Genomic DNA, 12,850 nt, shown 5'->3' on the forward strand with positions numbered 1-12,850 from the left:
CGTGCTTCGTTTAATTGTAATTAACACATTTTGATTGGCAATCACACCGCATTTTCTCAATTTAGTCGGCCATATGTTTTATTTTTTAGTCAACTCAATTTTCGCAGTGATTCCACTACAGAGTCAACGTATGCAGGCGTATTCACTTGTAAGCAAATTGCATAACCGAACAGGAGAGGGCGTTTTATTGAAATCATAAACGATGTGCGGAGAATTTAAAAATTTCAAATAAAATACGTATACCATATTGATTTTACCTAACTTTTGTTAAACGTATCATAAAATAATATTTCATTAATTACATTTATGCATTTTATAGGTTGACTTACTTATAAATGTTGAAACATTAAAAGGATGTTCATGTATCCTGAAAAAATTTGGGGTACTCAATGACGCACGCCAAGTACGATAAAAAAATTTTTTCTTAATTTTTAAATTTTCAACAAATTTTTTTCAATTTTTTCAACATTATGACGGTTTCTTGGTATTTTTTTGTATTTAACTTTTTTTTGTATAGAATGAAAATTATTGTAACGAGTCTTATTTTTTTTGCAAAGTGCAGATGTTATTAAGATGAGTTTTATGAACGTGGACTTGGCGCAATTTTTAACAGTGAAACTGTTTTTGTTCGGATATAAGTATATTTTATCACAGAAACGAAAATTTTTATTATTACAAACTAAATTCTAGATTGTTCCAATTGATGATTACTTGAGTTATTAATTATGTAATGATTAATTAAATCATTATTTAGTAGATAAGAGTATTTTTTCGACAAAAGGTCAAAATGTTTTTTTTTCTCCTTTTTAAGGAATTTTTTCACGCATTTTAAAAAATTAACTTCTAAAAAAGCTAAATTCAACGATAGTTTAGATTACGATTGTTATAAGAAAATCAATATTCATTACTACTTAATCTTTTTTGTTACTTTAATATATTCGATCAGATTACAATTAATAATAAATTCAAATTTTATTAAAAGATATTTTATCAGAACATATTAAATATAAAATTATTCGTAAAATATTTTTTATTTATTCTGGGTACAAATAAACTCCAAACATTCGTAATTTTATTCAATAATAAAAAAATGACGGTATAATTGAGTACGAATCAATTTTTTGTCGATAGTCTTGCTCAGTTTTTATTCCGAATTCTTTAACTTGTTCTGCTTAAAGAAATATAAATATTCAATTTCGCTCTCATTTTTTATTTAATCTTAATCATCTTGACATTAAAATATATTTGATTTACTCCTTAAATAATTTATTTTGTTAAATTTAGGCTAGGTATCCTTTATGAAGTAAAATCTTAAAATTAAGAAACATAATATCGAGCAAGAATATCAAATTTATCAAGAACTAAGAATAAAAATAATTAAGGCAGGTGAACTCAAGATACTGTTTTTTTTTGCGACTGACCAATGCAGTCTCCGTTGTCAAATGTTATCTAATTAAATGTAGATGATACTTTATATTTTTCATCACGTAATCTTTGTTCTTATATAAAGGATCTAATAAAGCTTGACCCTCCCGGAGTTGTCTATTATTATCGATAAAATGAAGGTGATTGCAATGGTAATTGCCAGACTAGTGAAAATAGCGCAATTCACATAATACTGAAAATGTTAAATGTTGATTGGTATATTGGTCTATTACCCGAGTTTTTGAAATAGAATCCAATCTAAAATGAACTCACATGTAATATGTTATTTTTCTATAAATATAAGTCTGAAGTTGCAATAAATAGCATGCATTGTGTCACTGATGATAAAATTATTATCGTAACCGAATGCGTAGATGCAATGTGATTAATCATCGAAAATAGAAACTTCCTGATGTGTTCTGATATCCTTTGGTACTAATTTAATGATACGTAATATTGTTACATTACTGAAGGTGAATAATTTATATTATATCATGTATACATAGACAATATCACCTACTATCAGTTGTGTTATAAAATTAAGCCTATGTTACATATTAATTAATTAAAACTATTAAAAATTTTTTTCAAGGTAGTATAGATTTTAGTTAAATGTAACACAAATTATTATTATTATTATTATTTTAAAAAAATTTTAATAATAATATTAATAATTATAGAAATTTTTTCTATCATTATGTAAATAAAGTTATGAAATTAACTCTAAAAAAATAATAATATAAGTAAATTCGTTCAATGCATTTATTTACATACACCTCACTCATAATAATTTTTAGTTGTTTTTACAACCGAAATGACTCAACATAATGTTAAAAAAAAAAAACAACTGTACGGTAATAATATTACTGAAACATGAATTTATATTATATATTTAAATTATTATTATAAATTTTTTTGTTTAGACAATCGCGCAATCTGAAAATCAGCTCAGGTCAACAAAAATTTTTTTCGTAAGCCTTGTCCATGTCAATCTACAGAATTAAACTTTAAGCTTAACAACCAATAAAGAGATTGTCAGATATTGTGGTATCAAAAGAGAAAGATTATTTTAACAGTTTCTTTCCCTTTCCGGACCTCAAATTTTCAGAACCGAAAAGTAGGGAGACACTAGTATATAATCTCTCCGGAACGATGTTTGAATACAATTCGATCATATTTTACGAACGAATAGTAAATAGTAAAAACAACTAAACAACCATGTTCAAGTTTGTGATTTTGTTTGCTCTTGTGGCGTGTGGTTTCGCTGCACCTGCACCAGCACCCGGATTTGTTGCCGAACACGTCGTCGCTGCACCAGTCCACACTCAGGCCTACGTTGCTGCACCAGCAGTCCATGCATCTTATGTTGCTGCACCGGCTGTTGCCTACCATTCAGCACCAATCACAACATACGCTCACGCTGCTCCAGTAGTTGCTGCCTACCACGCTCCAGCTGCAACTAGCCACCAACAGGTCACTAAAATTCACAGCTCAGAAGCAATTGTCACCCACCCAGCTGCTCATCTCACTGCCTACCATGCTGCTCCAACCTACGCTTACTACCACTAATCAACAATGAACCTGGCTCCGTAAAAAAAATTATATTTCTAATATATTTTTTTTTTGAATTCTGTATGATATGAATCAAAATTTATGAATAAAAGTAATATTTGAACTTCAATATTAAGTCTCATTAAAATTTATTACTCCTGTTTTGTGTAAGCCTTTTTCATATGATTAAAAATTTAATTTCGTCAAACAAACTTTATTTTTATAGATGCTACACAGTAAAAAATTTTACGTCATTGCGTCAAAAAATTTTGTGTTAAATATTTAACACTTCCATGTGTAAATTGAACATTTATTGTGTTAAATTAACACAAAGAAGTGTTAAATATTTAACATAAAAATTATTAACACAAAATTTTTTGACGCAAAATTTTTTTATGTGTATTTTTTAATTTATAATTCATAGTCCTATTAATTAAGTAAAATTTATTAATCATTCATGTCTTTGACAGTAAACTCGAGTAATTATTTACATACATAATTAATTTCGATAAAGATTTATTTTCTTAATTACAATTAAGAGAAGTTATTATTCTAATCATTTTTTTATGATTTCGCTTTTTCTGTTGCTCTTATACTTTTTTGTTGGTTGATAATATTCATTTCTCGAATTTTGAAGCTCTGTTAAGGAGGTTCCACGGCAAGAAAAAGACACCAATATGTTATGGCTATTGGTTTTTTTTCTCACGCACTAGCGCTGCTTCTCTTTACAGACTATCGCTCACTTACTTCCACTCACGTAAAATACCGAAAGTCGTTAATTTTAAACATTTTTTATAAAAAAACGAATACCGCTCGTTTATGTTATTTTTGATAAAAAATACTTGTTATAACTTCAATTAAATATTCTCAGTTTTTCAAAAAAATCCTAAAAAAAGTATGGTTGTTATTCAATAAAATGTTCACTTTAACTACGGTCAGGGTAGGGAATACATGTTAGATGTACAATTTTTAATTGCTAATATTTCGAAAATTAACACCGCAAGGACTGTTAAAAAAATGTTCATATAGAGGACACTTAAAAGTATGCGTATTCCAAAATTGAAGAATATTATAAGGAAAGTGATTTTTCACGAAACCTCTTTAAGATGATTTTAGCAAAGTTTCACTGTATTCTAAATTTTTTATAAAAAAATTGTAAAATCAACTTGAAAAGTTTTTAGAAAATTGTTTATTTTATAGACCGTTCAATGAAAATAAATTATAAGAGATACCTCAACCTTTTAAATTATAAGAGATAACCTAACCTATTTGTTTACTCCCGACTTATATCTTGTCTGTATAGAACATGAATTAAACGATTTTGAAACCTTCGACGACCACATCACTTTAAGTAGTCAAGAAGAAATCAAAGAGTTGATTCCAAAAGCTGGACTAAGGGTAAAAATACTAAAAAAATATCAGGAACAAGTGGGTTTAAAATTTTTAATCAATTAGAGTAGCTATGGTTTTCTCAAAATAATTAAAAGCTGTTGAAAATATATTAAAACATTTAATAAGTAAAATGTTGATATCTATTTTTATGGTAAATAAATTTTCACTAAACCAAAGATACTCTAATTGATTTCAATTAAAGTCAGTGAATCAAGTGATATTAATCTCGCTCGTAACGTTGGAGGTATATTATAGCTGAAGTGGTACTTGAGTGTTAATTTCTAATAAATTTTTTTAATGGATTTTATAAAAAATAATATGTCAATTATAAATTTAGAATACGCTAATATTTATAAAACATATTAAAATAGACTACTTCTAATGTATTCCTTAATTAATTATTTAAGTATGATATATATTGAACAAATATCGTAGACATGTGAAAGTTTTTATTATATTTAAATAATAAAAATAAATAAATACTCTATTGAATTTATGAAATCAGTCTTTATTTTTTAAAAAGGTTCTTTTAAATTGTCAGGTTTTCTGCTTCTCTTTTCATTTTATTTAATAACTTTGAACTCTTATCAGTTCATTTGTTAAATTTTAAAATCTGAGTGAGTAGAAAAGTTTATTGGTATTTAATAAAATTTTATTAGTGTTTAATAAAACGTATATTAGTAGTTAAGAAAATTTTTATTAGTACGTAAGAAAATTTTATTACTCTTGAATAAAATTTTCTCTCAGTGTACAACGAGTGCTAGGATTTAAAGATGTAATCTTACTTTGATGACATCAGATGAGATTTAAAAAAGTTAATATAACTTTTTTTTATGAAAATAATTATAAACTTAAAGTGTCTTCAAGTTTTATTGAAAGTGTATTCGTTACTTGAAGCTGTTAAAATTTTAGGGTGACTATTTTTTTTTTATTTTAAACTTTAAAGATTAATTTCTTTAATTTTTAATAATAATCTCAAAAGAATTCAATATCTTCATCAATTATTCGCCAATTATTCCAGGACATAAATTATTATGAAAAATTTTTAAATTATTATAGTTTTGTGAACAACATATTTATTAGATAAAATTTCTATAGTTTTTTCAACATAAATAATATCTCATGAAAGTTGAAATTATTATTTGACGTCAGTTAATTTCGTATTGAAGTTTTTTAATCTCCACTAAATGTGTTTTTCTCGAAACGATGTTTTCAAAGTCAATGAGGAATATTTCTCCGAAACGGCTTGATCGATTGACAGGATCAGAAATTTTCACAGGATCTTTTCGGGGCATATCATTACGAAAAATTTGCAAAAAAAATTTTTTTCTTACATTATATCTTAATTTTTTATTGGAAATTTTTTTGATAGCAAGTAATTTTTTTATCCTTAGAAAATAACGTTAAGTGTCAACAATTGCATAAAAATAAGTTGATTTGTTCGAAAGATTTCCCAAGCTAAAATTTTCAAAAAAGAATTTTATATTAAATTTTTTAGCTCAATAACTTATAAAATTGTATTTGTGAGCTTGAAAAGCTCCAAACTGTATGATAGGAAAATTTTCGAGCGTTTTGAGCTTAAAAATATTGGAAAGTTCCAAAGATGGCTTGCAGGATCAACCGCTTTTCAGATTTTTAAACTTTGAAATTTCTAAGATCTCAGTCTTATAACAGTTCTAGAAAATGCACTTTGTCCTTTTGTAACTTGAGTTTGAATTTGAAAATAGCAATAAGTTTTGCGACCAAAACTACTCATCCATTTTTCAGATTTCCTCAACACATCTTTGCTTCTCCTTTATATAATAATAGAAATGATATTCTTCAACTCGATCTACAATTTTGATTAAGTGCAGGATGTCAGAAAACAGATATTTGACAATTCCACCGATTAAATTTCAATGAATACCAACCTGAATGTTCCAAAAAATCGAAATGAACGTCGGAAACTTATACATACTTTAATTTACTTAAAATAATAAGTATACTCTTATAAAATAAAATTACTATACTAATAAAAAGTTGAGAGGACTGTAAAAACAAGAAAAAAACAATGGATTAAGATAATTGCATATTTTATTATACAGAAAGAATCAAATCATTTTTACCATGAAAATAAATAACTAAAATTGATACAGATATAATGATGCCGATGTTTAGTGATGAATGATGGCAGTGTGGGCGACTGGGATGGCATGAGCTACGTGAACTGGATGAGCAATGAGAGGTGCTGCTTTGACAATCGGAGCTGCGTGAACAACAGGAATAGTCTTCACTAGAGGTGCAGCAGGAACCACTGGTACGACAGCCTTGGCTACTGGTGCACGGTAGCTATGAGATGAGCTTGTTGCCAAAGGTTGAACAGCAACAACAGGCGCTGCAGCAAGAATATGGCCGGGTTGTGGTGCAGCAGACACACAAGCAACGAATGCAACCAACACTACGAACTTCAGCATGGCTGATAACTTTTAGTTATAGTTTTACTTTAAAGCAAAATTAGCACGCTCTTCGACTTGGTCGTCGACTGTTTGATGCTTCTTTCGGCGACGACCGCTCTTTTTATATCCTCAACTCAACAATATCTGGTCCTTGTAACCTCCACAGTCAAGATTCATACATGTGTGCTAATTTTGCTTTCGACTTTGCAACGAGCAAAAAAAATGGCCCAACGACCCTCAACGACATGTATGAGCCTGATCTTGCATGACCTTGGATCTTGAAGAAAGAGAGATCTCTAACCTGTCTGGTGTACGAGCAATTCAATGTTCGAGGGCTTTTCGAATTGAAGAGCTCATCTCGCCAGACAAATTACTCTGCTCACAATTTTTTTTATTAATTAAAATTTTATTAATATTGGAGAATAATTGACCTGTTGAGCATGAAAGACATTATTTATTTACTTCTTTTTTTTTTTACATTTGGACATTGTATCAACGGATATTTCAATGTTGTTAACTTAAAAGTCTATTCAATAATCGATGGATCATTATTAATGGAGTGCGTCAAATTATATACGCCACTCAGATTGATGAAAGAAGTCACAATATCGATTTATCTTAATCTCAAAATTGACAGCCATTTTTACTGTGTATCTCTGTTCCACTTTCATCATCATTGTACCCACTAAAATTGTGTAATCAGTAATATATGAGCATAACTTTAGATTTGTGTAATGCATAAACTGGTCCACCCATTAAATCTTCTTGTATGACATTACCATAATGTAATTTTTTGGATAAATCGAGTAATGAAATCATTGAAAAATAAATTGTTAAATTTGAAGTGTTTATATATATTAATCTTGAAAGAAAATTATTTGTAAGTTTTTTATAAAATTGCTAAAAAAAGGTGAAAATTTTTTGACTGGAATAATGTTTTAAAAATCAATCAAGATATCTTGTAAATTAAAATTTTTAATTATAATCTCTTGTATTGACATTTTCATTTATTGTTTTTCTATAAAAAAAAAAATTCTCAATAAAAAAAATATTAATTTCCAAGCTATCTTTGCGTAATTATTGAACAAAGCAATAAATTAACTCCAGGAAATTTTTTATATCTCAATTAGCACTAACTGATATGAAGACGTCATTCACTTCTTTTAATTCTCACGTTTTTATTATTTTCAACAATGAATTGATTTTATGTTTATAAAAGTTGAATTAAAATCAGAAATTCTTTATTTGAATTATTATAAGTTATTAATGTAATAAGAAAAATTTGTGTTCATTTCATATATTTTCATTTTCTTGTAGCCGGAGAGTTAGGTATTTTTTTAACAGAATAAATTATTATTCGATTAAAAAATTAATACCTTGGTTTAAAAAAATTTTTTTTTTAATTATTTGTACTCATTTTTTTGAATTTTATGAAGCAAAGTTCCTTAAATAAAAGTGTTTGGGATTAAAGATCAAGCTGAAGATGATTTTTTGTCTTTAAAAAAAAAAAAAAAAAAAAAAACCGTCATTATTTCAAAAGTGCTATAGAGCTTTTTAATTTATTTAATGCATAAAAATACTTTAATAATAAATTATGAATATTTATTTTTTCTTTTTTACCTTTGAAATTAATACAGAGGAACATGTTAAATCATTATCGGTTGCATATACATCTGATTATTTTAGACAAGAAGTTATTCAAGTTTGACTATAAAGCCTATGCTTATTAGATTTACGAAATCAATTTAACATGATGCACAAAATCATAATACAATAAAGAACAAAGCTTGGGATGTTGAAGATTTATTTAAGAGATAAAATCGTTGCCTCGCCTCAACCTTGATCCACTCCGGTGTGTACCTCAAGTATTTTTTTTACCTCATCTGCGTCTCGTATGACGCAAGTACTCTATCTCTTTTCGACTTTCGACTACTAACAAGTAGTTGAAGAGATGATATTTAATAAATGTAAAGTCTGGAAGCTTGTATTGTTAACTATCCATAGATTACAGCTAGGGTAATATCTTTCAACTATATATATGTTTTGAAATATTTTTGACAAAAATATATAGGTAGATCTAATAAAATTTAAAGAAATTGAAAAACACGCGGCTAAAATTTGATTGATGTATTTAATTAAGAATCTAGCAATATAATATTGTTATATTTATTTCGATTGCATTTAAAATTATTTAAGTACCACTGAGCAGTTTATGAAATGACTAAATTAATATACTTATGAGTATCTCTCAATCTTCACATAAATATTTTTGATTTATCAATGAAATCTTATTATGAAAGCATTTTAAATTATTGAATTTAAATGTAAAGAATTGAGATTTTTCATTATTTACAATTGTATATATATTTATTTTTTACTCCGTTTTTCTATTAATTTTTTCTATATTTTTCTTAAATTAAACAGAAAAAATTCTAAGCCTATTAAAATTATTACGTTATCAATTTACCAAACTCATTGAACGCAAAGGTAAATTTGAAAAAATATGAGGAACAATTGCATATAAAAGCTGTAAAACTAACAAAAGCATAAAATTAATAGACATTTTAACAATTTTTTTTTTAAATCAGAAGTAAAAATTTCTGTATTTTAACAATTAATTATCGGTAATATTTTACTTTTTTGAGTTAATTTTTTAATATCTGATTATCTATGAGTCCTAAATATTTTAAATTAATGATTAACATAATTTGATACCTCGTTTTACACGAAATAAAATAGTGGGTGGTTTTTTAAAAATTTTTTTTAAATTCTGTCACCACCGAAATAAAAAAATTGCACTTGTATGTCTTCAAGTGAAATTTTTTGCACTTTTTTTACAATTTTTTTCACTTTCTTTAAATTTATTTAATAGTGTTACGTTTTTGCAAATTTTAAATATCATCTATAATCAATTAATTAATATTTCAGTTAATTAATTATTAATCGAGGTATTTCGAAACGGGAATACCTCAAGATGAGAGATTTCTGGAACGTCAACGCAGCCCAGTAGACTATAAACAGTCTACGTTGTGGGATTTGGATTGCGTTAATGTTCTCATAGGGTAACCTGAGATGCAGTGTTGCTAAAATTCTGTATAAAAACCCATTGTAATTATTATTCATAGAACATTCTGTTTCCAGACTTTTTCTGGAGCAGTCAGTCTGAGGACTTAGCAGGGGAGCAATCTCTGCTGGTCCGAGGCTGAACCTGCCAATTTCTTGTTAATAAACCTATTTAATTGTTAATCAATTAAAATGGATACTTATTAGAACCTTTACTCAGGGTTGTGAGCATTTATCAGCGTTCCACCCTAGTTCTTTTACCTAGAGCGCTAGTCAGCGTTCAGGTATTCTATCCTCTAAATATCCTAATTATTATCCCCAGGGTGTGAGCGCTTATTAGCTGTTCCACCCTGGAGAAATCGCCAAGAGCGCTAGCCAGCATTTAATTTTATAAATTAAATTTTAAAAAGTAATTCGCGGATAAATCAGTGACACGACCCACCTGGAGTCTATTGACATCTTAATGAGGTCAAAATCTGGACTTAAATTATTTAAAATAAATTACCTCAAAATTTGAAAACGTATCAATAGTTTTTAAAAATTAGTTGTCTGCCGATTTTATACTTATGAATTATAATTTGGTCATACTTTTCTTTATAAAATGAAAAGAAGACAAGATATTCTTAGAAGAAATGATAGAGGATCTTCACTAATAATTTATCAATGATGTGATAGCAAAAAATGGAGAACAAAGAAAGAAATAAATAGAAACCTGAATAGAAGCTTAAAAAAGGGAGTATACGTTTTTCGAGCGATGAATGCATGCTTTTTTATTTTTATTTGTCTCGCAAATTTTGTAACCTAAACGGCTTGATGGATTTGCATAATATATCTGTCCATATTCAAATACTGTTCTAACTTATTGTACGCACATAAAAAATTAAATTGATTCAAATTCAAAGATCTTAAACTAAGAAAATTATTTTAAAAAATTAAATTCTCTTAAATTAAGAAGAAAAATTCTTGGATCAAGTAAAATTTATGTACTCAAACAAATAAAAATTTCTTCAAAATGATGTTATTTGCATAAGATTTTAGATTTTGAATCAATTTAATTTTTTTTATCGGTTTATAATTTATAGACAAAACTTTATGGCCAAATTATTGGATTTGCTAAATAAAAAGCTAAAAAATTCTAAGAAAATAAAAAATCGCCGTAATTTAAAATAAATAATTCAATCCTTAATTAATTTTGATCTTATATCCTTTATCTAAAAATTAATTTTTTGAAAATATCACTAGTTGTCTTATGTTTTTATTTAAATATCAGATGAATCAATCAAATTAATAAATAAAAAGTTCGTAATTAAAGAATTGCAAAAGTATTTATTATCCAAAAAATATAATTCATATAAAACAACGATTATTTACATCCGTCCTTGGGTACTTAAGTTTACATCTTTCATTAAATTTAGTTCAATTTCTGGAATTTAGTGCCAGTATCCGTGTCCGTATCCATAACCATGTCCCAAACCGTATCCGTGTCCCAAACCATAACCATGTCCGTAACTGCTGTATCCGTATCCACTTCCATATCCGTGTCCTAAACCATAGGAACCGTATCCATGACCGTAGCTCAATCCAGAGTAATGAGGCGCAACGTAAGCGGCAACTGGAGTAGCGTAATGAATTTTAGTGACTGATGGTGCCGCAAGTACTTTAGTCACAACGGGGGCGGAGTAGGCGAGCTTTTGGAAAATAAAAATATAAATACCAATTACGATAAAATATCAAATATTTATCTACTAATTAAATTATTTTAAATATTGAAAATGTGTTATACCTTGTGAGTGTTGGCGTAGCTGGTAGCAAGAGGAGTATGGTATACAGTTGGCGAGTAACTCACTGTTGGAGCATGGTATACACTGGGATAGTTATGATAAGAGTATCCGTGACCGTAACCGTATGGAGCTACAAGTCCTGATCCTGCAGAAGCGTAGGCCACCAGGGCTAAGAAAACCACCTAAAAAAAATAATAGTCAATCTTTATTCATTTTCTTGGCTAGTGATGATCATTTAAATTGTTAGACAAGTATTGAAATAATTCGTGAAAGTTTTTTTCTTGCTTAATTGTCATCAAATTAAAATTTTACCTATTTTTAATTATTTCTTTTTCGTAATTACAAACTTAGAGGATTGATATTAAATTTTTAATTATTAAAAATAAATTTCAATTCAAATAATTGATTTGAAAGAAATTTAGTTATTTTTCGAGTGAAGATAAAAAATGTAAAGATATTAAGTGGCCGATAAAAAAAATTTAGATACTGATTTTTAGAATTTTAATTTTTTAAATTAAATTTAAAAACAATTTCTCGTGAAGAAATTAAAAAAATCTATAAATATAATTTTAGAAAAATATTTTTTACATTATTAATTTATTTTTTTTAATAAAACTGAAGATCATAAATTCTTGGCTATTGATTGTTTAAAAGAAAATTTTAAGTTTAAAAAAAAAATGTACTGTTTTGAAAAAAATTTAATCAAGTAAAATAACTTTGATACAAAAATTTTGTTATTTAATCGGATATTTATTTTCAGTTTAGTGAAATATTCAGTATAATAATCGATGAAAATGATGAAAAGTTAAAAGAAACACTTACCAGCTTGAACATTTTGTTATAGTTGCTGTTGTAAACACAGAAGTATCTGATTCTGTCCTATCCCTAGGATCTCTTATATACCCCATCAATAGAAGAATCTTGAGAGAATGGACAGACAATGCGTCGTGTGTTGTGATAGCGAAGGTTAGGAAAAAAATTTCCCCCATTCGTTGACTTACGGTGCAGAGTCACACTAGAAGCGTTAGAGCGTGACAATGATGCTGATGCCCTTCTCGATCGATCATTCGAAGTCATTGCGGGGATGTAATGTAGGATTTATCACTCGTTTGATCCTCATACCCGATCTTACAATCCCATGAATCAATAATCGATGATCCGCATAGAAGAGATACAGAGGTAGGGTCGCGAAGGCCAACGTTA

At 27.7% G+C, this 12,850-nt stretch overlaps 3 protein-coding genes across 3 annotated transcripts; 1 reads left to right on the top strand and 2 right to left on the bottom strand.

Moving 5' to 3' along the window:
• The first annotated feature begins 2,516 nt into the window (after window positions 1-2,516).
• LOC141527433 (uncharacterized) lies at window positions 2,517-3,082 on the top strand. Its single transcript, XM_074242920.1, has one exon. It carries the CDS (start codon window positions 2,644-2,646, stop codon window positions 2,992-2,994), a length of 351 nt encoding a protein of 116 aa, XP_074099021.1. The 5' UTR covers window positions 2,517-2,643; the 3' UTR covers window positions 2,995-3,082.
• A 3,413-nt stretch (window positions 3,083-6,495) lies between these two features.
• On the bottom strand, window positions 6,496-6,872 carry LOC141527512 (uncharacterized). Its single transcript, XM_074243047.1, has one exon. It carries the CDS (start codon window positions 6,819-6,821, stop codon window positions 6,522-6,524), a length of 300 nt encoding a protein of 99 aa, XP_074099148.1. The 5' UTR covers window positions 6,822-6,872; the 3' UTR covers window positions 6,496-6,521.
• Window positions 6,873-11,172: 4,300 nt separating this feature from the next.
• LOC141526986 (uncharacterized) lies at window positions 11,173-12,625 on the bottom strand. The gene is made up of 3 exons (XM_074242197.1): window positions 12,470-12,625; window positions 11,650-11,829; window positions 11,173-11,554 (listed from the first exon to the last, which is right to left on the bottom strand). Exons 1-3 carry the CDS (start codon window positions 12,479-12,481, stop codon window positions 11,297-11,299), a joined length of 450 nt encoding a protein of 149 aa, XP_074098298.1. The 5' UTR covers window positions 12,482-12,625; the 3' UTR covers window positions 11,173-11,296.
• Between the last annotated feature and the right edge of the window lie 225 nt (window positions 12,626-12,850).

This window comes from Cotesia typhae, unplaced genomic scaffold, assembly GCF_013202065.1.
Source record: "Cotesia typhae breed Kobodo isofemale line unplaced genomic scaffold, CoteBio_Ctyphae contig_4, whole genome shotgun sequence".
Lineage (NCBI taxonomy): Eukaryota > Metazoa > Arthropoda > Insecta > Hymenoptera > Braconidae > Cotesia > Cotesia typhae.